At 41.6% G+C, this 27303-nt stretch overlaps 2 protein-coding genes across 4 annotated transcripts in view; one reads left to right on the forward strand and one right to left on the reverse strand.

Annotated features, from left to right (window-relative positions):
- Positions 1 to 6234: 6234 nt before the first annotated feature.
- Positions 6235 to 8111, reverse strand: LOC116978284. The gene is made up of 2 exons (XM_033029320.1): positions 7967 to 8111; positions 6235 to 7572 (listed from the first exon to the last, which is right to left on the reverse strand). The coding sequence occupies exon 2, from the start codon at positions 7557 to 7559 to the stop codon at positions 6288 to 6290; it is 1272 nt and encodes a 423-aa protein (XP_032885211.1). The 5' UTR covers positions 7560 to 7572; positions 7967 to 8111; the 3' UTR covers positions 6235 to 6287.
- Positions 8112 to 9487: 1376 nt separating this feature from the next.
- ddx46 (DEAD-box helicase 46) overlaps positions 9488 to 27303 on the forward strand; it is a 55080-nt gene continuing 37264 nt past the window's right edge. Inside the window, exons 1-9 of one of the 3 annotated variants that reach the window (XM_033029321.1) lie at positions 9488 to 9644; positions 14339 to 14530; positions 16486 to 16524; positions 17355 to 17483; positions 19841 to 19928; positions 22084 to 22249; positions 24111 to 24259; positions 25214 to 25327; positions 25458 to 25623. In XM_033029321.1, coding sequence (XP_032885212.1) covers positions 9628 to 9644; positions 14339 to 14530; positions 16486 to 16524; positions 17355 to 17483; positions 19841 to 19928; positions 22084 to 22249; positions 24111 to 24259; positions 25214 to 25327; positions 25458 to 25623 — 1060 coding nt within the window. In that variant the 5' untranslated portion in view covers positions 9488 to 9627. The remainder of the gene's footprint in view (positions 9645 to 14338; positions 14531 to 16485; positions 16525 to 17354; positions 17484 to 19840; positions 19929 to 22083; positions 22250 to 24110; positions 24260 to 25213; positions 25328 to 25457; positions 25624 to 27303) is intronic. The other 2 variants (XM_033029322.1, XM_033029323.1) reach the window with 2 other exon arrangements.

Consider the following 27303-nt stretch of genomic DNA (forward strand, 5'->3'; position numbering starts at 1 on the left):
GGAACTGTTCCACATGCTTAGTGTTAAAGAAGGGAAAGATTCCCTCTTTGTGTTAGAGAGGGGAAATATTTAATAGGAACCTAAGGGGTAACTTTTTTACACAAAGGGTGGTGAGCATATGGAACGAGCTGCCGGAGGAAGTTGCTTATTTCCTTCGCTCCATAGATGCTGCTGCACCCACTGAGTTTCTCCAGCACTTTTGTCTGCCGGATGAAGTAGTTGAGGCAGGTACAATCGCAATGTTTAAGAAAGATTTAGACAGGTACATGGATAGGACAGGTTTGGAGGGATACAGGCCTAATGCAGGCAGGTGAGACTAGTGTAGATGGGACACGTTGGACAGTGTGGGCAAGTTGGGTCGAAGGACCGGTTTCCATGCTGTATCACTCCATAACTCTACAACTCACTAGAGCCCACAAACAAAGGCGAGAATTGGGAGGAGAATGGAGAATTAAAGTGGAAGCGAACAGGAAATGTAGGGTCACCCTGCAGTTGAATGGCAGGTACTTAGAAACGCAGTCCTCCAAACATTACAACTCTTTATTATTATTGCAATACTGCACAAAGGCAAGTTCCATGGATTGAACTAAGTGAATGAGATGTGTAATAATTACTTTCCAATTGCTCCTTGCTGTTTAATAAAACATTTCCTTTTCAAGTACAGTAATGCAAATGCATCCAAATTAATAGCACTCATGTAGCGACAATGGGTGTGAACATTTGCTATAATGTCAATGCATTTTTAATTCTCCCGGGTCAATTGGTTTCAAATATCCATTTAAAATTTAACACCTACCTGTAGACAGTCAGGTCATTTGAATTTAACCACTTGCCATTAAGCTTCAGTGTAAAACGCAGGGAGATGTTCTCTTGCCTCCATCTCCTCAGTGGAAAGTAGATTAACATGTACAAAGACATGACAGAGTCTCTAACCTTCTTTCCAACATGAATAGACTCCAAGAAAATGAAATCATAACTTTGGCAAGCAGCATGCATAATAAATAGGTAATCGAATTTTCATTGTTGTAAAAGGCCTTTGGAAAATAGAGTCTTACACTTTAGGATATAAACAGAGAACGATGAGTTGCTTTGAATAATTGACAGTAATTCCGCTGACCGTATAAATAAAAGATCCCCGTCAGAATTAATCAAGGCATAAATATTCATTTCCCTAAAAAAAATTATATTCCGTTAAATTAAACTGAAAGCAGAATAAATATTTCAACAATCCTTTCTCCATATCGGCATATAAAACATTTTATTTCAAATGAGCGTATGAATAAAAGCCATTAAACAAATAAATATTTCTACGTTACATGAAAACCAGCAATAATAGGTAACACTGGTTTAATACGTTAACCCCAGTGTGTCTGGAAGATGTAATGGAAGGTTATAATACTAAAGCTAAATAAGCTACTAATTTGTGAAATACACACATTAAAGAGCAAAGATAAATAATTGATTCCAATAGCATTACTAAAGGAATTGTGTTTTATTAGGAGTTAAAATGGAATTTAACATTTATTTCTCAGTAAGGACTTTTGACCTTCCTCATTTAGATCACCTCTCATTTTCCTAAATTCCAATCAGTCACAAATTCACAGTTCACAAGTTATAGGAGTAAAATTAGGCCATTCGGCCCATCGAGTCTACTCCGCCATTCAATCATGGCTGATCTCTGCCTCCTAATCCCATTCTCCTGCCTTCTCCCTATAACCCTTGACACCCGTTCAAATCACGAATTTGTCTTAAAAATATCCACTGACCTCCACAGCCCTCTGTGGCAATGAGTTCCACAGATTAACTACCCTCTGACTAAATCTAGGCCAAGTCTTAATCTGTGTCTTTCCTTGTCTGCCTTTCTTTACTTCAACATCGGGTGGCGCTGTGCGTCGGTTGCCTTGCCAGCAGCAGGTTCGTCATTTTGACATTTTTGGGTTTTTTAGTACATCCAAATGTATGTTTTTTAGTGTCTCTAGGTATGTCTTATGTGGGGGGTGCTGTGAGGGAATAGGGAGAAACCGTTTTCAGTCACCTACCTCGATGGAGATGCGACTTTTCTCCTTGTTGCCTCTTCGACTCCCTCGCGGCCTAACAACATGGATTGGTGCGACCTTTCCCGGAGTCGGGCCCAGAGCTTCAGCAGTGGGCGCAGCGTGGACTTTCCATCGCGGAGCGGGGCGATCCCGTGCCGGGGATCGCCAGAAAATAGCTCCAGTTACTGGCCTGCTGCCTATAACATTCTGAAACCACGGTCTGCGGAGCTTCCAGCAGCTGGCGCGGACTTTACCATCGTGGGGCTGGCCGATCCCTTGCCCGGGATCGCCGGAGAAGAGACCCGACCGACGGCCTGCGGCCTATCACATCCTGAAGCCGCGGTCTCAGGTGAGGAAGTGACTGATTCGGGAACTCCAAGCCGTGGAGTGTGTTCGATCTGTCCCGACGTCGGAGCTTCGATCATCCCGACGAGAGGGCTTGCACATGGGGCCGTCTGTGGCGGCGACTACGGAGGGTCAAGGCTCCGACCACGGGTGAACAAAGGAGGAAGACTGACTGAACTTTATTGCCTTCCATCACAGTGAAGAATGTGGTGGTGGATGTTTATGGTAAATTCTATTGTGTATTGTGTTATTTTTAATTGTAAGGCTGCATAGTAACTCATTTCACTATACCTTAATTGGTGCATGTGACAAATAAATGTGAACCTTGAACAGCTTCGCTATCTGCTTGCAAATTTTGCATCTTTCCCCCTGATCTCTCCACGGTTTCTCACTGTCCATCTTCTGGTCATTCTTCCTCACTAATTCCACCAATGTAGTGTTTGCTGAAAAGCACCTGACTTCTATGATCTGTCTTTGAATTGAATTGAATTGAATACTTTATTGTCACATGAGACAAGTCACAGAAACATAGGTGCAGGAGTAGGCCATTCGGCCCTTCGAGCCAGCACCGCCATTCAATATGATCTTGGCCAATCATCTAAAATCAGTAGCCCATTCCGGCTTTTTCCCCATATCCCTTAATTCCGTCAGCCCTAAGAGCTAAATCTAACTCTCTCTTGAAAACATCCAGTGAGTTGGCCTCCACTGCCTTCTGTGGCAGAGAATTCCACAGATCCACAACTGGGTGAAAATGAGATTTTCTCATCTCAGTCCTGAATGGCCTACCCCTTATTCTTAAACTGTGACCCCTGGTTCTGGACTCCCCCAACATCGGGAACATTTTTTCTGCATCTAGCCTGTCCAATCCTTTAAGAATTTTAAATGTTTCTAAAAGATTCCCTCTCATCCAGAGAATACAAACCCAGTTGACCCATTCTTTCATCATATGTCAGTCCCGCCATCCCGGAAATTAACTTGGTGAACCTATGCTGCACTCCCTCAATAGCAATAATGTCCTTCCTCAAGTTAGGAGACCAAAATTGCACACAATACTCCATGTGCGGTCTCGCCAGGGCCCTGTACAACTGCAATAGGGCCTCCTTGCTCCAAAACTCAAATCCTTTCACAATGAGGGCCAACATGCCATTAGGTTTCTTCACTGCCTGCTATACCTGCGTGCTTACTTTCAGTGACTGATGTACAAGCACACCCTGGTCACATTGCACCTCCCCTTTTCCTAATCTGACACCATTCAGTTAATATTCTGCCGTCATGTTCTTCCCACCAAAGTGGATAACATCACATTTATCCACGTTATACTGCATCTGCCATGCATTTGCCCACTCACCCAACCTATCCAAGTCACCTTCTAGCCTCAAGGCATTCTCCTCGCAGCTCACACTGTCACCCAGCCTTGTGACATCCGCAAACTTGGAGGTCACATTTAATTCCCTCATCCAAATCATTAATATATATTGTAAATTACTGGGGTCCCAGCACCGATTCTTGCGGCACCCCACTAGTCACTACCTGCCATTCTGAAAAGGACCTGTTAATTCCTACTCTTTGCTTCCTGTCTACCAACCAGTTCTCTATTCATATCAATACCCTGCCCCCAATACCATGTGCTCTAATTTTGCACATTAATCTCGCCTCAAATCTAGCAACTGAGGAGTACGAATGAGGTGTCCAAAAAGTCTCCTTGATTGGTATTGACCCTTACTTAGTGCGTGAAGCTGAGAGATCCCGTCACAGCTCCCGACTGCCAGAACTTAATTCCAAGGACATGGTGGCCTACGTCATCTCAACACCCAGTCCATACACAGCAAATAATTTTCAGGCCTACAAGTCTTCTGAGGCTTACAATCAGTTTGCAAATGGTTGGTTACACGACACTAGTGTACACATCCCAAATAATTCTCCACACTTACGAGTGGTGTGTGGAAAAGTAAGTTTTCTATCATTATGCTATTACTTATTTATGTTATTTATGCTATTACTTATTGGAAGCTATTTTAAAACTTTTTCTTTTCAATTATCCTCGTACGACAGGTTCTGCACTCACAAGCTGTAGGCGTGACTTCTAAGCCATTGATGCCGTGGGTTATTGGGACAAATGGCCAGATATACAGTGCCCAGTGTGATTGTAAGGCAGGGCTTGGCGAAGTTTGTACCCATGTAGCAACGCTTCTCTTTGGTATTGACGCTGGAGTACAGGTTCGTGAGAAGACGACAGTCACCCAGGTCAAACCATATTGGATGGAGCCAACAAGAAAGCAGGTTAAAGCTGCGCCTGTCAGCAAAGTTGACTTTCCTTCAGCAGCAAAGAAGAAAAGATGTCTTGATGCTGCCATAGATAGGATGGGGCCGAAACAGCAACAAACCAGAGATGAAGCTCCAACAGTGTCATCCGCTTCGTGTCGAACATCTGAGGTGCGGCAGGACAAAGCACTGTGGACTTTTGTTAGGCCTGTCCCTGGTGACAACAAGATCGGCCATACTCAGCTCTGTTGACCCTTATGCAGCAAGATTTGTTCCTGCTGAGACTGTTATAGAATTTCCACCCATTCTTACAGACTTAACGGACAAAGACACATTCACCTTGTCATATGCTGATCTTCTAAAGAGATGTGAAGATGTTTGCTCCCTCCTCTTCTGTTACAGAGGAGAGGGCAAAGAATGTGGAGGCGCACACTCGTCAACAAGCAAAATCAAATCTCTGGTTTCGGTATCGGGCAGGCCGCATTACAGCATCAAAACGGAAAAGTGTTTGCAGGACAAATGCAGGTTCTCCTGCAATTAGTGTGATCAAATCAGTGTGGTACCCCGATCTGTGCAGATTTAGCACTGAGGCAACAAGATGGCGCTGTGATCATGAACGGCAAGCAAGACAAGCCTCTGCGGCTTATATGTGTACTGAACATTCCGGTTTCATAATGAAAGACTCAGGACTGATCATAAACCACAAGTACCCTCATTTGGGTGCAACATTGGATGGACGGGTTCAGTGTGCTGAGCATTGTTGCGGGGATGAACGTTTTGGTGTTTGTGAAATTAAATGTCCGTTCTGTAAGGACATGTCTTTAATGTACGCTGCGGAGGACACACTTTTGTCTTCAGGATGTGAATGGTGAGCTTGATCTGTCCAATGGGTATGCTTACTACTACCAGGTCCAGGCCCAAATATTTGTCTCGGAGAGATCGTTTTGCGATTTTGTGGTTTGGACCAGTGATGACGTCCGTCCCCACATAGAGCGTATAATGGGTAATCATACTTTTTGGACAGATGCTGTAGCTGTTGCCACTCACTTCTTCAATTTAGGCATGTTACCGCAGCTTGTTGGCAAGCATTTTACCAGTCCTCCCAAATATGTCAGAGAATGTCGTGGAGAATGATGACCAGGATGAAGAAAAATGGTGCTACTGTCAGGAGGGGGAAAGTGGGAAAATGATCATGTGTGATAATCCATGATCCTATTTCATGGTTTCATTTTGAATGCCTGAAATTGCCAGAAAATTATGAAACACCAACAAAAAATGGTTTTGCCCAGATTGTAGGCTCCTCCCAAAATCAAAAAGAAAAGTTCCCAAAAAGAAATGAACGGCAAGTGTTGAGCTGAACATGTTTCTCATGAATACCAAGTCCAGCATTTGTATACCACGTTTGCCTTGCACTGCATAAAACCCACATAAGACATTTTGTGTTAATTTTAACACACCAGTCTCTTTTTCAAACAGTTTTATTTAAGTTTAATGTTAAAGATTTTGAAGTGCACTTTAACTTCTGTGTTTGTTATTCAATGATTTATCAATTACTTGCAATTTCGTCCATAATAAATGCAGATAAGTCAAGTAACTTTTTTGAAAGTTTTTATTGATTGTATATGCCCCATACGAAAGCACCTACTATGGCACTATGGATTCATTTAAGTTGAAAAGTGCACAACAGATCCTTGCAATTTTATCAATTTTGGGTACTTGAATTTCAGAGTTGGTCATCATGTACTCCAGTGGCACAGTGTGACCTAGAAATAGGAATTTTTGTCTGACAGCACCAAACACACGCTCTACATGAATGCGTAAATGTGCTAATTCACGAGTATTTTCCACATCCAGAGCAGATAGTTGTGCTTTCCCTCTTGTAAATGCATGAATTTCTGCTTGACAACCGTAAAATCCGGCATCATCTTTTATGTCAAAACCGGGATCAGCTAAAATGACATCTCCTGGGAGCAGGTTGTCAAAAAAGTTAGATGAAAGTGTAATTGTTTTATCTGTGCCTCTGGCCCCCCATGCCGCAGATAAAAATGAAACAGCACCACATGGTGTTATACCTATCAAGAATTTGATGGTGTTATGGTGTTTACAGTTTGACCAAGTCTGTGCGCGCGCCTCTAAACTCGTAGGTCTATCACAAAATACTTCAAAGCAATCTATAATCACTGCCACACGCTTTCCAAATGTTCGCCGAAATTGCATGGGCATGGTCTTCAAAAGAACCTCTCTTTCAGGCCAAATAATTAACTTGGATATGCAGTAAAGGGCATCAATCCCAGTATTGAATACACGCGATATTGTGGAATCACTAACAAGGAATCGATACGCAAGATCTTCATGAGGCACTGCAAGTCGGAGCTTCATCAAGATGATCAGCAACTGCTGAAAATGTGTTAGTGAATCTCTATTGGGGAGCTTGTCCTCAACATAATTGAAGACCAGCATCAAAATGGCAAACGTTGGTAAACCCGTGTAGAACTTAACTTTTTCATCGTCCTTGGGAAAGCTTTCTTGTGTAAACTTAATTTGGGCTGCTTCTTGCCTTGCATTAGCGATCTCTTTATTGTTGTTGTCTGCTTGTGCTTCCAGTACTGTTATGTCTGCTGCACACAGTTCTGTTTGTGTTGATGAGTCCATTGTCTCTTTGACTGGTGTTTGTGTTTCCATGTGAAGTTGATGGTGTACTTGCAGCTCCGGTTCAAAGTTCTCAAAATCATTAACCTGTTCAGTGTCATCTTGCAGAGCTACGGATGCTTGAGCTGCGATCAAATCTGCCTTCATACTCTCTCTTCTTGTCGCACGCGCATGGTGTTCTTGTGCACGTTGTCTATCCTGCTCATTGTCATCACCGCGTCCCATATTCACAGTTGGTGCCCAATCAGGATTGGTAACATCGTCCATGCAGCAGGCTGTTCTATAATGAAATAATAAATAAATGTAAATAACTGTTAGGCATTAAACAAGAAAAATGTCGATGTATATTTTGGCAAATAATAAAATGTCCTGACAGCTTAAACACCCACTCCTTTTCAAAGATATTGTCAATCTGCTGAGCTGGATTATGTCCAATTAACAGATAACAATTATGCCATTCCTTGGTTTGACATCTGAGTAAAATGTAATTCAAAACCCACGTATGATTTGCGATTTTTTTAAATGATAGATTTAGCTTCAGAAGCGTTTTCTTTTTGCATGTAAAAATCCACTTGAGAACCATGGGCGATTTAAAAATTTTACAGGCAGATTGATCACTTCCAAAACTTTTTAGATACCAAAGGAATCAAGAAAAAACACAAAGAATGCCTTACTGTTGATGAAATGCAGTGAGCAAACGTGATAATTCCCAATATTTTCAATCTTGATATCTGCACGGCCAATGTTCGCCAACCACTTTAGCTGTTGTTGTCCCTTCACCTCTTGCTTCTCTCTACCATCATTTCTCCTCACTTTTGGAATTCTGAAGTAGGATAAATGTCTCTCACGGTCACCCCTATTTCCACAATTGTTTACAGCGCAAAAATTGACCATTTCGGCATTTTTTAGCAGGTAAGAAAGTACGCGTTTCGTGTGCTACCAGTGTATGCCGGAGGCAAATCAAGGAGTTTGTCATCGATTTCAGAAGGAAAATTCAGCCCAGTCACACTCCACTTTGCATCAACAACTCAGCAGTGGAGCAGGTGAAAAGGATCAAGTTCCTGGGGGTGCATATAACGGACACCTTAAACTGGTCCACAAACATTACATCTCTGGCAAAACGGGCACAGCAGCGTTTGTACTTCCTCCACAGGTTGAGAAGTTTACACCTCCATCCTCCCATCCTCGCCACTTTCTACAGAAGCACAATTGAGTCGGTCATGACCAGCTGCATCTCTACGTGGTGTGGCAGCTGTACAGCTGCGGACTGGAAGTGCCTTCAGAGAGTGGTGAGGACAGCGGAAAAAATCATTGGGACTTCTCTTCCTTCCATCATGGACATGGGGTACAAGCGCTGTCTGATTAGAGCTAAGGGCATTACCAGAGCCCCCACACACCCACAATTTGGACTGTTTATACTGCTTAACTCTGGGAGGAGGTACCGCAGCATGAAGAGCAGGACAACCAGGTTCTGCAACAGCTTCATCCCCCAGGCCATAAGATTACTGAACATTCAACAAAACCGAAGCTAGAACTTTTTAAATATCGACACTTTAAAAAAACTTTTTATATAGATTTATTTTACAGAACCATGCACATGAGGCATTTTTATGGACGCACCTAGCACTTTTACTTTTACTATTTACCTGATTTGGAGAGTCAAATGCAACGAAATTTCGTTCAAGGTGCACTGTGTCTAGGTGTATATCTGAATGACAATAAAGTTTTCATTCATCAGGGCCTGAAAACATCGGACTGGCTGAGGAGGCCACAAATAGGCCCCGACCTCTGGTGGACTGAGGAGGAGGAGGAGGAGGAGGAGGAGAACTGGACTTTTTGGTGCCTTCCCTCACAATGGATTCTGCTGTGGGGGTACGTTTCATGTTGAATCCTATAGTGTACTGTGTCTTTTTTCTTTTATATGGATGTATGGAAATCTAATTTCTTCTCTGTAAAGCACTTTGGCTTCAACGTGATTTGATTTAAAAGTGCTATATAAATAAAAATTACTTACTTACTTACTAGAGGAGCGGATCTTTGCTCGCCAGTGTGTGTGTGTGGGGGTGGTATTGGTATTGGTATTGGTATTGGTATTGGTATTGGTATTGGGGGTGGGACTGGGGGTGGGACTGGGGGTGGGAGTGGAGCTGCGAGTGGAGCTGCGCTGCGGTTCTGTCCTCCGGCCGCGGAGGGGCGCGGGCGCGGGCTCTGGGAGTCGAGCGGCCCTCACTTCCTGCCTCCTGCCGTGGAGACGGAGACCGGTTGGTTGTGCGTCGGCGGCGGCACAGACACACCGGCCCCGGGACAGCGATAGCAGCGACAGCGACTCTCCGACATGGGGCGGGAATCCAGGTACGGAGACGGAGGCGCTGCCGCCACCGCTACGGCCGCCGTGTTGGGATTGCCGCCCCGTCCAGGGGAACGGTTAACGGGCGGGCGGGCGGTGTAGGCCCCAATACGGAGCCCCTGGGTAACGGCGTCTCCCCGGGATACGGAGCACGTCGCCCCCCGAGATACGATACTCCGTGGTCCCGGGATACGACACTCCGTGGTCCCGGGATACGGAGCACGTCCCACTAATCTAATAGGGCAACGGGAAAAGTCAATTGAAATGGGTTCAAAACACCAAGTGTGTGGGTGAAACTCAGTGGATCGGGCAGCATCTGTGGACGGAATGCATAGATGGTATTTCGGGTCGGGGGCCCCTTCTTGTAGTGGGGTCTCAATAAGGAATTATTAAATAGAATAATAATACAATTACAAGAAGAACTCAGCAGGTCTGCAGATGGGTCCCGACCTGAAACGTGTAGGAGGACACTGCAGAAGCTTATTTACTCTGAAAGTATATAGAGATGCGGCCTGTCGCGCTGAGTTTTGTGTCTATTCCTGACCTGAAACATCACTTGTCCGTTCCCTTCACAGATGCTGACTGACCCATTGAGTTCCTCCAGAACTTTGTCTTTTTGCACATTCAGCTTCTGCAGTCCCTTGTGTTTTAATGAAATGATTCCTTTGACTTCTGTGCTGTTGAATAATTGGATGTAGCTTTTGTATCCACTAAAACATGCTCATGTTGGTGTCAGATGATGACAGGGATCGGTTTTATTTTTAAATCGGAATTGTTTCACTTTGTCAGCTGTGATTCATTTTTTCATTTGTGTATTAAACTACTTTGGAGCTTTATGCCCCAAATGTCAGAAAAATCAACTTGCATTCATTGGTGCGGATGTTCAATGTAGTTTATTGTTACGTGTACCGAGGTACACTAAAAAGCTTTTGTTGCATTAGACAATGGGTGCAGGAGTAATAATAATAATAAATTTTATTTAATGGGCGCCTTTCAAACATCTCAAGGACACCTTACATAGTATATCGGAATAACATATAATCGGAATATAACAAGTAATAAAGACATCACAGAGACACAAATTAAAAACAGGATTCAATCCAAAAACAGAAAATCAAAAACACAGTGTGAAGAGGGAGCAGCGGCAGCCAAAGCGCGCCAGCGTCCACTCTCTCTTCACGGCAGCCATCTTGGACACAGACCTACAAGACTACAATTAGACAAAAAAATCATCCCCCCACAGTGGATAGCACTGTGGAGGAAGGCACAATGTCCAGTCCCCACCCCATTCGGCCCTTAGAGCCAGCGCCATCATTCACTGTGATCATGGCTAATCATCCATATTCAGTACCCCCGCTCCTGCCTTCTCACCATATCCCCTGACTCCGCTAACCAGGCTGCGGAAAGACAATACATGATTACAATCGAGCCATTCACAGTGCACAGAGAATAGATGCTGTGTATAGATATTGGAAAGTGTGAGATTAAAGTAAATTAATTAAATACTCAGCAGGTCAGGCAGCATCTTTGGGAAGAGAAACACTTCATGTCTCAGGTCAGGATTCTTTGGTAAGAACGGAGAAGTTAGAAAGCAGACATATTTTAGTTAGAAGTATAGGCACAGTTTAGTTTAGAGATACAATATATAAAAGGGCCCTTCTGCTCACCAGGTCCAGCGATCCCCGACGTTTGTCGGCGCCCTTTACTCTTACATACATATACGGTATACAAACAAAGAATTATACCAAGCACATGTGACAATAAAGAATCAATCAATCACTAACGCCATCCTACATACTAGGGGCAATTTACAATTTTTACCAAAGCCAATTAACATACAAACCTGTACGTCTTTGGAGTGTGGAAGGAAACCGGAGCACCCGGGGAAAATCCTTGCGGTAACGGGGAGAACGTGCAAACTCTGTACAGACAGCACCCGTAGTCAGGATCAAACCTGGGTCTCTGGCACTGGAAGGCAGCAGCAGCTCTACTGCTGTGCCACCGTGCTGCATTTCAGGTCTGCACCACCATGCAACACAATCATGGATGAACATTCACTCAGTACCCTGTCCTTGCACTCTCTGTTCCCTGTGAATGATCCCACATGCTTGAAATTATTTGCCCTACGATGCAAGGTCCCACGTGGTAGGCTAGTCTGCGATGAATTTCCACAGCTTACCATCAAGTGGATTTTAAGTTCGATAAAAGGAATGTCTGTCCTAGGGTAGAGACTTAAGAAATTGAATGTCGCAAGTGATGGTGATTCTAGCTGAGAAAGAGCTGTGAAGTTTTGTTATTTACAGTTGATCTGTTTGGCGCAAATGTGAATAGGAAATGAATGAAAAGAGGAGAGAGCAGCAGAATGCTGAAACATCCTGAAGTACAAAACCCTATCTGAAATAAAACAATGTGTTGCAAATACTTGTCTTTGTGTGTGCAACTTCAGACAGCTTCTCCAGAGAGAAATAATCGAACTAACAATAAGAAATCTTTGAGTTTGAAGAAGGGTCCCAACCCGAAACGCCACCAGCCAGTCATGTCTATCTTCAGAATTAACACTAAGTTGATGACCTGTCCTTACGACTGCCAACTTCTGAAATACATACAAAATTGATACTGCTAGAATTCTATATGAACTCTTGAAAGTTGAAAGTCGCTGCTGTTTGAGGTTACTTTTGGTTTCTTTGGAACTGTATAAGGCTAAAGACATGTCACAGTGGGATACAGAATTAAATTGAAACTCAGCATTCTGGAAAATGGAAGTTGTGATTCATGGCCTGTGATCTGAGAATTGATAGATTTAATTTAACAAGTTGGTGATTTAATGAATGGTTTTAATTCGAATTGAAATTAATATAATGAACAAATAATAGCACAAGAAAAAATAAATCTAAACAGTTAAATGGAGACATAGTTACAAAGTGATCAAGGTTGGCAACTAAATAAGATCATAAAGGAGTAGGACTAGAATAAGGGCATTCGGCCCATCAAGTCTACTCTGCCATTCAATCATGGCTGATCTATCTCTCCCTCCTCCCTCCTCCATTCTCCTGCCTTCTCCCCATAACCTCTGACACCTGTACTAACCAAGAATCTATCTATCTTTGCCTTAAAAATATCCACTGAATATAGACGAGGTAATAAACGGTACACAAAAAAGCTGGAGAAACTCAGCGGGTCCAGCAGCATCTATGGAGCGAAGGAAAAAGGCAACGTTTCGGGCCGAAACCTTTCTTCAGACAATAGGTGCAAGAGTAGGCCATTCGGCCCTCGAGCCAGCACGGCCATTCAATGTGATCATGGCTGATCATCCCCAATCAGTACCCCGTTCCTGCCTTCTCCCCATATCCCCTGACTCCGCTATTTTTAAGAGCCCTATCAAGCTTTCTCTTGAAAGCATCCAGAGAACCCGCCTCGACAGCCCTCTGAGGCAGAGAATTCCACAGACTCACCACTCTCTGTGAGAAAAAGTGTTTCCTCGTCTCTGTTCTAATTAGGTCACTTGGAAGAGATGACAAAGTGGGAAAGGGCGTGGGTGATGTTGATTTTAATGAATGGGATATAGACAGTAGGGGGGTAATTCTTAGCTAAAAAAATCAGGAAGTGGAATCTGTGTTGATAGAGACCAATACCTGGAATAGGCAGATTGTCTTCGGAAAGATTGAATAGAATACATTTTTTTAATTGAATACATTTTATTAACCAAGTATGTATACATACAAATAATTTGCCTTGGTGCTTTGCTTGCTAGGATAACTACATGATATACAGTAGACAATCTAAGATAAAACATTATAATTTAAACGTGCAGAATAAAATAAAATACCAGAGCAAAAGGAGGGTACAGACTTTTGGCTGGAGTAGAGCTACTGCTCGCGGGGAAAAAAGCTGTTTTTATGTCTGGTTAAAGACATGGTTAGGACTGGTTAGGCTTATTCTCTGGAGTTTGGAGCAACAGGTGACTTGTTTGAAGCATATAAAATCTTAAGGGTTCTCAGTTGGGTGAATGTGGATTGGAGGTACACAAAAATGCTGGAGAAACTCAGCGGGTGCAGCAGCATCTATGGAGCAAAGGAAATAGATACAGTGCAGAAACAGGCACTTTGGCCACCGAGTGCAAGCTGACCAGTGATCACCCTATACACTTGCACTATCCTACACACTAGGGACAATTTACAATTTTCTTCAACAAAGCCAATTAACCTACAAACCTGTGTAAGATGGAACTGCAGATGCTGGTTTACACTGAAGATAAACACAAAATGCTGGAGTAACTCAGCGGGTCAGGCAGCATCTCTGGAGAAAAGGAATAGGTGATGTTTTGGGTCGAGGCCATTCATCAGACCCTACAAAGTTGTATGTTTTTGGAGTGTTGGCGGAACCAGAACACCCTGAGAAAACCCATGCGGTCACAGGGAGAGAGCGCAGACGCCATACAGACAGCACCCATAGTGAGGATCGAACCCAGGTATTTGGTGCTTTAAGGCTTCAACTCTACTGATGCGGCACTGTGCTTCCCTGAGCTGATTCCTCCCGTAAAAGAATCCATTAACCAGAAGTTTCTCATTAAAAAAATTAGTTAGGAGAAGAAAGTTGACTTTCCTGTCAGAAATGTATTTGCTGATGCGACTCTTTTCCGATGCATGGTCCAAGATGGATCAAGATGTCCTACTGAAATTGAAAATGTATAATTCCCCAGGCATTACAGGAAGCGATCTGCATCCAGAGGCCGTTCTGGAAGTCGCTCCAGAAGCCGTTCACCTGCTGAGAAACGGTCTAAGCCTGGGGACACCCGAGGTCGCTCGCGGAGCAGGGAGCGCGATCGGAGAAGGGATCGCTCTCGCAGCCGAGATAGGAGACGGTCACGGTCACGGGAACGGAAAAGGCTCAGGTGAGGATCTGACCCTTTGTGAAGCGATGGTGGCTCGGTTTATTGTAAGAGAGGTAACGGGGTGGCATAGACAACTCTGTTTGAAAGCATTGCAGCTTATTGCAAATACTTATTCGAAATGAGCAACTATTCGTAATTAGATTAGAATGATTAGGTAGCAAATTGATTTGAAACTAGAAGAGTGAGATTAATGTGTTGGCAATAATTTCATTAAAAAATAAGTATCCTATTGGTGGACAGTGAATTCGGTAAGAAACCTGCTGAGAATTGGATTTTTAATAATGCCAAAGCAAATTGTTCATTTTAATGGCCACAATTCTTATGCCTTCATCAGTTGCTCCTTTGGAGATTTTATCTGTTTAAAATTTAAATATTAAAATAAAATCTATAAAACCACATCGATCTTTTAGCTTAATTTACAGATTATACATTTTTACTAGCTCCCAAAAATTGATCGCATAGCAGTTATTAATTGACATTTTGAGCGGGAACAGCTTTAATATTTACAGTAATATTCACTCACAGGGCATTGTGTTAGTATTATTTATAATGAAGTCATCCAGATTTTGTGAAACAATTATCAAATCATTTATCCTTAATCAAATTTCTTTATGGTGAATCGCTTGAGTAATTAAGTTATTGGCTGTTTTATCAGCCGCTGACTACTGGCTATAGGTGGTATTTCCATTTTTTTCACTATTGTGCTGGGTTATCTTAACTAATTTAATTTGTTGCTGTTAGGTTAGCGATAACTAGTTGTGATGAGATTAGAAGAAAGCACATTCAAAAAAAGATGTTGATTCAAATAGTTGTTGCTTTATCTTGATGCCTTTTATAATGTTGAAAGTTTTTAAATGCAATAAAACTTTCCAGCTTCATGTTATTCAAGTGGAAATACCTTCAGCTGGAATTAGTTCTATAATATGCTTTGCTTTAATTATAAATAATTAAAGTTAATATAAAATTTAATTTATTACATTTATTATTAAATTTAATTTACTACAGAGTAAATTATTGTAATATGTTTACAATTTGATCCATTTAATCTTTTAAAATATACAAGAAAAGTAGTACATTGGAGTAGTGAAGTTACATGTTTGCCTAAGCATGCTTTTACCCAGCCTAATTATTCTGATAATGCTGTTAATATTAGAATGAATTCTTATGACAAATACTTAAAGTTTCTGATTCATTCAGAATATAATAAATATTTCAATGCATGTTCTGGTAGATTGTGACTGATGACTTTGTGCATTTTCTGATTAGCTCTCTTTCCATATGTCGGCATGTCCTAAATTGTGCATCATATTTATTTTGATATTTACTACAATAAACTGCATGAATTTAGATTTTGTATTATCTCTTGAGGCATTTATTTCTGTCCAGGATTACATGATATCCTCTAACTTAGTTGTCTTAAATGCACCTCCCATCTATAATCTATTCATCGTAGAAAGTGACGGATTACCATTAATAATGATTATAATTGGACTAAATGCATGTGAATTTATGGTCAGGGTATTGTGGCATGATCCTTTCTTTCTAGCAGCAGTTTTCTTTCTAGGGTCAACATATCCCACCCCTGACTAAGATTTGGTTGGGCAGCCTAACCCATGCCTGAAGTTGCTGTGACGTCAGCACTTACCATATTATTAGCTGGTGAATGTTCTTCTTGTATTTCTTTTTTCCATTTGCACTGGAATGTGTTTTGTCCAAATAGGAAAATTTCAAAGCCTGTGAAACCTGGCTAATATTGCAGAGCCTCTTCGAGCTATTGTATGATTCTAAATGTGAATATTGTCCCTAATCTGTTGTACAAATAGCAGCAGCACTGTGGAAGCCAGAAACCTTTAACCATTTTACATCCACTACAAAACGTAAAGCTGAATATATTTACTCTTGACTGTGATTTATTTTCTGCTTTCTTTCCAATTGTTTAATTTTATCTTACACAGAACACCACAGAGATGCAGAATGTCAGTGGTCATTTCAAAGTGAGTAGTTGGTAACTTAACCTTTAAGCAAACATGCCTGAGTCAGAAAATTGTGGATTCCATTCCCACCCCAGAACCATAACAATTTAAAGAATACTGAAATTTCAATATTAGGACAGTGTTGTTGATAGAGCTTTGGTCTATCATATGTGGTAATAAATCACGGTCCTGTCAGCACCCTCTGATAAATACATACATAGATAAAGCAATTTTCAAAGAATATTAGAGAAATTCATTTCATGGTGTTTTGGCCAACACTTATTGTTCACCCAACACTGAAAAGAGATGATTTGGCAATTTATTTCATTACTATCTTTAAACATCTCTAAGTGCAATTTTCCTAATTACAGCATTAATTATATTGGAACTATAATTTGTCGCCTGTGAAGTGCATTAGGAAATTCAAAGAATGAAAATGTCATATAAATATGTTTTTTTCATCTTTATGCCTTTGTAGGTGTTAAATTTAGATTTTTGTAGGTAATAACCTTTTTTCGACTGAATACAAAACTGAAAAAGTACATTATATTCCTATACCAAGGTTTTATTACGTCCAGTTAGTTGGATGAGAATGTCATGAGAAAGTCAGAAAAGGGTACCCATACACAGATTTGCATGTTAGTTAGAAATAGTTAGTAGACTGCTAAATTGAAAGCCATTTGGAGATATGGGAATTATGTGTGTTTACATTTGGATTTGATTATACAAGTTAAGATTAAATATTTTCAGATTGCAACAGTTAAGGATTAACTATCTGGTACTAAACTACTGAAGATTTGAATGAAGACTGAGTTTTCCTAGTCGTTAAAATATAAACACTTCCATTGTAGGCGATCTCGTAGCCGAGAGAGGAGAAGGTCTCGCAGTCGAGAGAAACGCCGTTCGCTGAGCAGAGGTAGAAACCGTCGCTCACACTCTCAGCCACGCTCCCGGAGCCGCAGTAAGAGCAAAGAGAGAAGGTAATAAACGAGCAGGATTAATTAGTTCCAAACATCAGATGAACAAGAAATTAAAGATCAGATTTGCAACAAGGAACTGCATATACTGGTTTGTAATGAAGATAAATACAAAATGCTGGAGTAACTCAGCGGGTCAGGCATCACTTCTGGAGAAAAAGAATAGGTAACGTTTCGGGAAGAAAGGGTTCCACCCGAAACGTCGCCTATTATTTTTAACTAGAGATGCTGCCTGACCCGCTGAGTTACGCCAGCATTTTGTGTTTATTAAAGATCGGATTTGTTCTTTAATAGAAGTAGTTAAAGGAAGTTGCATAAAGGGAGGTTATTTTTCTCCATATGGGATTAACATCTGAACCTATTTTAATTTTAATGATCGTCGGCCTAAACCAAACAGTTGTGTGTAAATTCAATAACTTGACCTATTGCTTAGCAACTGGTTGGTTTAATTTTTATTCTGCCATGTGTACAAGGGACCTACATTCTGGTGCTAATGTAACAATAACTGTTATGTGTAGAATGAATTGGATAGTACCTGTTGTATTACCAATGATGCAAATATAGGACATAGAACAGTGAAGCACAGGAACAGGTCCTTCAACCCACATGGTCTGTGCCAAACATGATGCCAAGAGAGAGGATAGAGTGGATATGGAGGGGATATATCCACCAGTGGGAAAGTCTATGTCTAGAGGTCATAGTCTCAGAATTAAAGGTAGTGTTTTTAGGAAGAGGAGGGGAAATTTCTTTAGTCAGAGGGTGGTAAATCTGTGGAATTCTTTGCCACAGAAAGCTGTGGAGGCCAAGTCAGTGGATATTTTTTTAAGGCAGAGATAGATAGATTCTAGATTAGTACAGGTGTCAGAAGTTATGGGGAGAAGGCAGGAGAATGGGGTTAGGAGGGAGAGATAGATCGGCCACGATCGAATAGCGGAGTAGACTTGATGGGTCGAAAGGCCTAATTCTACTAATCCTTATGACCTAATGATAAACTAATCTCATCTGCCTGCACATGGCCCATATCGCTCCATTTCTTACATATCCACGCCTCTTAAATACAACTATCGTGTCTGCCTCCACCACCACCCTTGGTTGAACTTTCCAAGCTCTCACCATCCTTTGTGTTAAAAAAAAACTTGCCTCGCACATCTCCTTTAAACTTTGCCCCTCTCACCTTAAAGCTAAGCCTCTAGTTTTTGACATTTCCATTCTGGAAAAAAAGCTCGGATGATCTGCTGTCTATCTGTGGTAAATCTTTCCATCAACGTTCTCTGCTTTCAACAGGAATGTTGGTTTGGGGAAATTGTGTGCCTGAGTTTACTTTCATTGGGATCCATACTATGAGCGTAGAAACTAGTAGACCTGTATTTCATCTGTTAACATGTTTGATCAGTCCATTTTGTTGATTATAACTGGTAATATGTTTCTCCACTATTCCATCAGCCTATTTTTTACTATTATTCTGCACCCTTAATCACATATTGGGAAGAGTTCAAATTAATTTGGCTGAATAAATGGATATAGAATATGTGTACAACATATGAGGTAGAGATAATGATTGAAAGAAAACTAAGACTACAGTGCAAGGGTACTTTGCTTCTATTTAATTACAAAATTTATAAAATCACAACATTTTATAATTTCATCACTATGTTATGAGAACACCTCGCCCCTGCAGTTGATAAATAATCCTGTTAGATGGGAATTTTGATCCAGTAGGAAGAAAGTAATCCAATTGCTTCACTAATTTCCTGTATCATGGAATGGTGCACATCAGGAAATAGTCCATTGTGCATGTATCAGATTTAAAAAAGGTATTGTTATCTGGTCTGGCCCGTATCTTTGCAGCTGCTCATGCTTGATTGCCTATTGAAGCAGCCTAGCAAGCCGCACAATTGTGCTAAGCCTTGCCCTGTCCGGAATAAAATGAATAATGTTAAGTTAACAATCTTGCCTGGGTATAGGACAGCTATATTTTACATTATTGGTTGTTTTTCCTCCTTTACAATTACGTAAATGTATATCGGGTGGTATTTGATCTAATTCAGATGATGTAAAACTGTCCTGACTCTCCATTTACATTTAGGATAGTAATGGTCCATTTTAGTTGACCTGAACATTTTTGATTGATAGTGGAGGTTATTGTGTGTGGGGATCAGGTAGTATTCTTGGTTCTATAAAGCCGCTTGAAAGTTCCTTAAAAAAACCCCACCAAACTTTGGAATCTAAACTATAAACAGAAGAAAGTCAATAGTTCAGGCAGCATCCGTGGCTAGAGAAGCAAATTAGCATTTCAGGGCAATTACGTTTCATCAGTTAACCCAGTGTGCCTTGGAGTAATTATGTTCTATGTTTTCTAGATCAAAATCCAAAGACCGTGTAGAAGCTAACAATGAGGCTGTGAAAGAAAAGAAAAAGGAGGAGAAAGATGATGACAAAGATGTCAGTGTAAGTGAAAGTAGAAATAAAGACCCTATTGTTTAGTGGTAACCTTTCATCACCCTGGAGCATCCCAAAGATCTTGCACCCAATTCAAGTAACTGGAATGTAGTCATAAGCTCATAAATTATAGGAGCAGAATTAGGCCATTTGGCCCATGAAGTCTACTCTGCCGTTCAATCATGGCAGATCTATCTTTCCCTCTCAACCCCTTTCTCCAGCCTTCTCCCCATAACCCCTGAACTAATCAAGGATCTATATCTATCTCTGCCTTAAAAAAATATCCATTGACGCGCTCTACAACGTCAGTAGTCATAGTCACAGTTATAATGTTGAGGAATTCAGTAATTAATTTGCACAAAGCAACACACCAAAATTAGCAAAGTAGTAAATCACTGAATTATCAGTTTACAATGATAGGGACAAAAAAATTACAGATGCTGGAAATCTGAAATGAAAAGAGAATGCTGCAAATGACAGATCAGGCAATATCCATGAGAAACAAATATAGAAGTACAGGTGCTCCACTGATTATCCAGCACCCTTGGTGCAAGAGCCTTGCCGGGTTATCCGTTTTACAATACAATACAATACAATACCATACCTTTTATTGTCATTTGAACCTCACATGAGGTTCAAACGAAATTTGGTTTCTGCAGCCATACAAAAAAAGAACCAAGACACACACCAACACAATTCAATTCACATAAACATCCATCACAGCGAGTCCTCCTCACTGTGATGGAAGGCAAAACTTAAACATATCTCTCCCCTGCACTCCCCCCCATGTCAGAGTCAAAGACAGAGTCAAAGCCCCCGGTGGGCGATGTTAAATGTCCCGCAGCCATTAAAGCCACGCCGGGTGATGCAAGGCCACGCACCGGGTCTTGGTGTTGGAGCCCCGGCGGGCTCTTGATGTTGGAGCCCCGGCGGGCTCTTGGTGTTGGAGCCCCGGCGGGCTCTTGGTGTTGGAGCCCCCGGCGGGCGCTTACAAAGTCCCGCGGCCATTCCAAGCCGCGCGGGGCGGTGATGTAAGGCCCCGCTCCAGGTGCTCTTCAACCCCGCAACTCGGGTGGGAGAAGTCGCCGTTGCGGAAGCCCCGAAAAGCGGTCTCCCACCAGGGACCCGCGGGCTCCCGGTATTACCGTCCACAGACCTGCGGTTGGAGCCTCCGAATCTCCGGGTGTCGGGTCACAGCAGCGCTCCACCACAGCTCCACCCGCTCCGGACTCGGCCAGCTCCGTGAAGGTGAGTAAATCCGCAGCTCCGCGACTGGAGCCCCAGGTCATTCCTGTTGGAGGCCGCTCCACGTTGCAGCCCCAACGACAACGGAGACCCGACAAAGAAAAGGTCGGGTCTCCCGTGCAGGGGAAAGACCTTAAAGTTCCCCCACCCCCACACACATACCCCGACAAAAAAACCAATAAAAACTACATAGAACAAGACAGAAAACAATAAAAAGACAGACGGACTGCAGAGGCCGCTGCTGACAAGAGTCGCGCTGCCCAATTGCCGGTACAACAATGGTAACATATAATAATAATAATAATAATAATTCAACAATACACCTCTGACCTACTAATTATACCCCTCCTTGAAACTTAAATAAAACAAATATATGTAAATTAAATCTGAATATAATTGATGATACATTAGTGCATATCTAAATTGATACAGAAGCCATGGCTATGGTTAAATGTCAGCAAAATAAGCTAAGAATCACACAAATCTGGGGACCACCACAAACAACTGCAAATGTAAACAATTAACCATTTCGGGATGGATGGACAAATCCCGAAAGAGCACGCGCCACGTGCAATGCCATCTGTGGCTGCCAAGAGAACTAGTCTGGTGGTCGCGGGTATTTCAAATGCACTCTCATAATCTTGTCCAGATTAAAGAAGACGCCAGGCCATCAGATGCCGGAAAATCTGTGGTGTACCTGTACATATGATTTGTGAAAACTATGATTTTATACCCAATAAAAATTACTATAACTCATTATAGTTTACATTTAAATAATGCTGCAATTTGTATCTGGATTTCCAAGTATCCATCTGTGCGCTGATTGTATAGCAATAAAATGAGAAAGCCTGATAATTACATTGACCACAGCAGAGAAATCTCCAAGCTATGACATTAATAAAATCTCTTAATTTCTCAGAATTTTGAACAGAGCAAATTAGAGGAAGAAATGAGAAAACGGAAAGAGCGTGTTGAAAAATGGAGGGAAGAACAACGCAAAAAAGTTGTGGAGAACATTGGTGAAATAAAGAGAGAACTTGAGGAGATGAAGCAGGGCAAAAAATGGAGTCTCGAGGATGATGATGGTAAGATTCTTTATATTGTTTGTGATCATCAAGCTTTGACCCCTCAGTCATTAATTGGGCGTTTCTTGAGAATCTGGTTTAGCTAGGTGGTTGAGTAAGGATATATTTACCATTTTGGTGATGTTGGATTTTGGGGCACACATTGACCTGCTTATTGGGAGAAGACCTTTTTCATCATCTTGATAATAAACTAATGCCTGGGAATCTTTTTATCTCTGCCAGAGAGGATAGACGTTGAATATCTATTCTCAAATGCAGTTCTAGTACTCGTGATTGAAGCAGGAACTTGATCAACGTTCTTCTTCTTGCGTTTGAGGCAGCAGAAGTTATGTAACGCCCCCCAGGTGTTGTAGCCAGTTAGGCCTTCCGCATTCAGCTGCAGCAGGGTGATGCCATCCAGTTCGACATCCCTAGGTGCCCGCCCTAAAAAGGGCGCATGCTCCGTGTTGGTGCCAAGCCGCGGCGACTCAGGTTGCATTGTTTGTGCTGCTGTTTCTGTTTGCTGTCATTCGCCTGACTGAGGTCAGTTGACAGGGCTTGCCACGGGGAGGTCGACAACATGAGCCCCTTGATCAACATTCAAGATCAGATTAGGCATGTGAATAAAACCAAAAGGGATGAGAAATGGAAGTAGTCCAATTGCAAGAGTGTAATGGATTCCAGTGAGGATAACGTCTGGTTATTCTGTAGTGAGTGTCACGTATCATCCTGAAGCCTATCAATGTCTAAAAGGTACTGACTATGAGTGTAGAAACCAGGAGCTGCAGATACTGGTTTACAAAAAAAACACTGTCAAAGTGATGGAGTAACTCAGCCGGTCAGGAAGCATCCCTGGAGAACAAGGATTAGTGACTTTTTGGGTTGGAATCCTTCCTCAGACTGATTGTGGGGTGGGGGGTGGGGGGGTGTGAGAAAGCTGGAAGAGAGGAGGTGGAGGACAAAGCACAGCAAGTTATAGGTGAAAATAGGCAAGGGGGGGGGGGGGTTCCAGGCAGATGGTTGGACAAAGACCATAGATGAAAAAACAGAAGGTGTGACACAAAAGGATTGAAGAGTTGCAAATTGTGATGCCTGAGGAAATAATTTAGGGAGGGGGGAGAAATAGGTAGGAGTCCAGGTGGGGCAAAGGGGAGGAGGACAAGTAAGGGGGTGTGTGGTGGGGAATGTAGAGAGGGAGGGGGTTATAAGGGGTTGCCTAAAATTGGAGAATTAAAGCTTCATACCATTGGAGTGTGAGCTACCCAAGCGGAATATGAAAACCCCACCCCCTTCTCCCCCACACCCCACACTTTTATTCTAAACCCCCTCCCGTGCCCCACCTGGATTTGCACCTACTTCTCTTCTCCATCCACCTGCATTCCTTCCTGTTGCTTCACAACACAGTTCTTCAATCCTTTTTATCTCACACCATCTGTTTCTTTTTCATCTCTGGTATTTGCCAAACCAAAGTCTTTGATAGTGTTTGCCTATCAAAAACCTTCATTCGCATATTGCTTGCCTGTCTTTGCCCTGAGCTTTATACTGAGATACTATTTGTTTGCTTAATTGGAATATATGGATATAATTGTTGGTTGACTAAGTCAAGAGCTGGTTTTGAATCCATATACCAGGGTGTAAGAACCCAACATAGACACAAAAAGCTGGAGTAACTCAGCAGGTTGGACAGCATCTCTGAGGGAAGGGAATAGGTGACGTTTAGGTTCTTCAGACCCTAACTCTGCCTTTATTTTCCATGGCTTTAACCTAACTCCATTCATTTTGAAATTTTATGATTTGAACCTTCATAACACTTGGAAAATGTTGTGTAAACGTTGGCCTTGAATGTGACTTGGATGACCGATTCTACTGTTTATTTGAACAGATGATGAAGATGAAATCATTGAAGGTGAAAAGAAAGAAGAAGCAGATGTCGACAATGAGGAATTGGACCCGTTAGATGCTTACATGGAAGATATAAAGGATGAAGTGAAGAAATTTAACATTGGAAGTGTAAAAGGAGGAAGTGAAAAGGTAATTGTTATCTTTTTTCCCTCCACAAATTACTAATGTTAAAAATGCTGTTTTTATTCCTCAGGTTATTGCTATTGTCAACTGTGCAGGCTATTGTCAACTGAAAACACTTGCTTCTTAGATTAACAATGCACGTCGCAGAATGTGTTTGTATAGTTGGAACTTGCACAGAATTCTACATGAAATCTGATCTCAATGTTTGTGCAGAAAGCTTAAAATGGCATCTTTATTCATTCACTGTTCAAGATGTATTGCTAAGGCAAGGTGGGAATTTATTACTCACTGCTCTTGCGAAAGTGGTGGTGAGCAACCTCTGTGAGGTGTTGCCATCCATCAGATTAAGGCCTTCCCTCAATACTGTGGTTAGGGATTTTGGGGATTTAGATCCAGTGATGATGAAGGAACAGTCATGGGGAGAGACTGGGGAAAAGGACTGATCCTTGATTATGCTGGTGGCCTTGCCGAGGCAGTGTGAACTGTAGATGGAGGGACGGTCAGTCTGCGTGATGGTCTAGGCTACGAACACAACTACCAAACCAATAAGTAAAGCATCACGATAAAATGCGTTCTACAGTGCATCTGTAGAAGTTGGTGAGGGTTGCTGCGGACATGCTGAACTTCCTAGCCATTTGGTGTGCTTTCTTGGCCTTAGCTTCGACGTGGCTGGTCCTGGATAAATTCCTGGTGATATTTATTCCTAAGAACTTGCGAAGGAATTTGCAAGTTGTAGAGTTAAGCCTTGCTTATTTTTGTGGGAGTGCTTGTACGTTTTGGTCACCCTGTCACAGGAAAGATGTTGTCGAGCTAGAAGGGGTGCAGAGAAAATCTCATTTGATTGTTTTGGCTCATAAAAAAAAAAAATTGAGTCAGTTGCATGAGCCTTGTTGTGCTGAGCAAACCTGGGGTGTATTTGTAGTACAATTATGTTTTTTTTTTTTATTGTTTCGGTGCCAGAAGTCAGGTGCAACTGTAATGAAAGTCATGACTGTCTTAACCACCAAAAAGCCACATTCAGAAATGGAGAAAAAGAAAGGAGAGCTGATGGAGAATGACCAGGATGCAATGGAGGTACGAGGAAGAATGCATAAGTTTTGTATTAGCATCATGAAATAAATGATCGTCCTATTAACTCTTTTAAAGATCAATTGAAACCCCTCTTGTTGTGAACAAATTTGTTTTTCTTTTTTCAACTGAGCAGTATTCTTCAGAAGAAGAGGAAGTTGATCTTCAGACTGCACTAACAGGATATCAGACCAAACAGAGGAAACTACTGGAACCTGTGGATCATGGGAAAATAGAATATGAACCCTTTCGAAAGAACTTTTACGTTGAGGTTCCTGAACTTGCGAAGATGACTGCCGAAGGTTAGTACTTGCAATCTTGGTGGGTGAACTTTATGGTGAGATGAGTACGGTGCTATATTTTCCATTATGAATCTTGGAATACAATCACAAACTGTATTCATTTCTTTTGTGAAGCAGATTAGCTGCAATAAAACATCCAGATATTTGCATATTGTTACATATGTTGTTTCTATCCACAATGTGGAGTGAGAATTCACGCTTCTTTGATGATTTGCATCTTTAAAATCTTTGCCTACTGACCCCGAAGTTGTTATATTCTACCCTTAAATTTTGGTAATGGTCGAAATTTTCATATAAACCATGGGAACTTTGGACCACACAAATTCATTTCACTTGCACTTTATGTCGTTGAAGTTGAAGTTCAAAAGAACAAATTTCAATATATATTGATAATTTGTTCTTTTGAACTTCAACTTCTTTTCCCTTTGATTACTTTGCCATCTTTACATTTTTGTGTACAGTTCTTTAACCACAAACGATTGTTTCCTCCCTTTCATTTGTTGTAGAATAGTCCTCTGTAGGGATACACACAGCAAGTTGAAAGCAGAAGGTAAAATCACCGTTAAAATTTATTTTTTGAGAAACAGGTCATGTACATCATGAGTTAATATGTTAAGTTGCACAAGGCTAATGCTAGGTTGGTTGCTAGGGGGTTCTTTTTGCAAGGAATAGTAAACCCAATGAGGCATGTTTCCGGCTCATGAGATGATTACTGACTCTGCATATCTTCAAAAGATAGCTGGGCTATTTCTTGTCTAGACAGAAATTGTGTCTTCTCAAAGGTAGGTGAAACAGCAGGTTATATACGCTTGATCAATAACAAATCCAAAACAGGAAATGTTTCATGTTTTTCACCCTTATGAGACGCGGCCTTTGTCTAACCTTTTGCCTTTCTCCAAAAATTATGTAATTGATGGTGAGACAGGGTAGTGATGTTTCTAGTGTCAGGATTTTGTGGAGCAAATATTATGAACCAGATAGCTTTTCTTGCCTGCCATTTTCATATATTGGAAGTTGTCTTTAATAAACTATATCTATAATAACCACGTTCAGGTGCTTGTAGAGAACTAATGTTTCAAAAAATCTTTGAGGTCAAGTCAGCATTAGGATGATATTAGGAGATTTAAGGGCCTGTCCCACTGTACGAGGTAATTCAAGAGTTCTCCCGAGGTTTCCCCTGATTCGAAATCGGAGAATGTCCGTAGCGGGTCCGTAGGAGTTCGTGGATGTCTCGTAGCAGTTCGTACGAGTAAAAAGTAGCAATTTTTTTCATCACAAATTTTTTTACTCGTGGACATTTTTCACAGTGTTGAAAAAAACGTCACGAACTTACCGGATTTCCCGAGTACCTACCGTTAGCATTACGAGCCGCTACGTGACATCCACAAACTCTTACGGACCTGCTACGGACATTCTCCGAGTTCGAATAGGGAAAACTCGAGAGAACTCTTGAATTACCTCGTACAGTGGGACAGGCCCTTTATAGGTTAAGTCTGGGGAAATCAGGGAGAGGTTTTATATTGTAACTTTCCAGTAGATCTTGCAACGACCAAGGGTTTAAGTTTGATGCATTATGATAATGAAGTATAAAATTTTAGGAATTAAAAATTATGAGCCAAGTTAGTTACAATTTTTTGACTACAGAAGTGTTTAGAGCACCCTGATTACTATCTGGGCAAA

This window comes from Amblyraja radiata, chromosome 11 (genome assembly GCF_010909765.2).
Source record: "Amblyraja radiata isolate CabotCenter1 chromosome 11, sAmbRad1.1.pri, whole genome shotgun sequence".
In the NCBI taxonomy this organism is placed as follows: domain Eukaryota; kingdom Metazoa; phylum Chordata; class Chondrichthyes; order Rajiformes; family Rajidae; genus Amblyraja; species Amblyraja radiata.

Coding starts and splice junctions, on each gene's coding strand:
- LOC116978284 (XM_033029320.1), bottom strand. CDS start 7,559: ATGGACGATGTTACCAATCCTGATTGGGCACCAACTGTGAATATGGGA.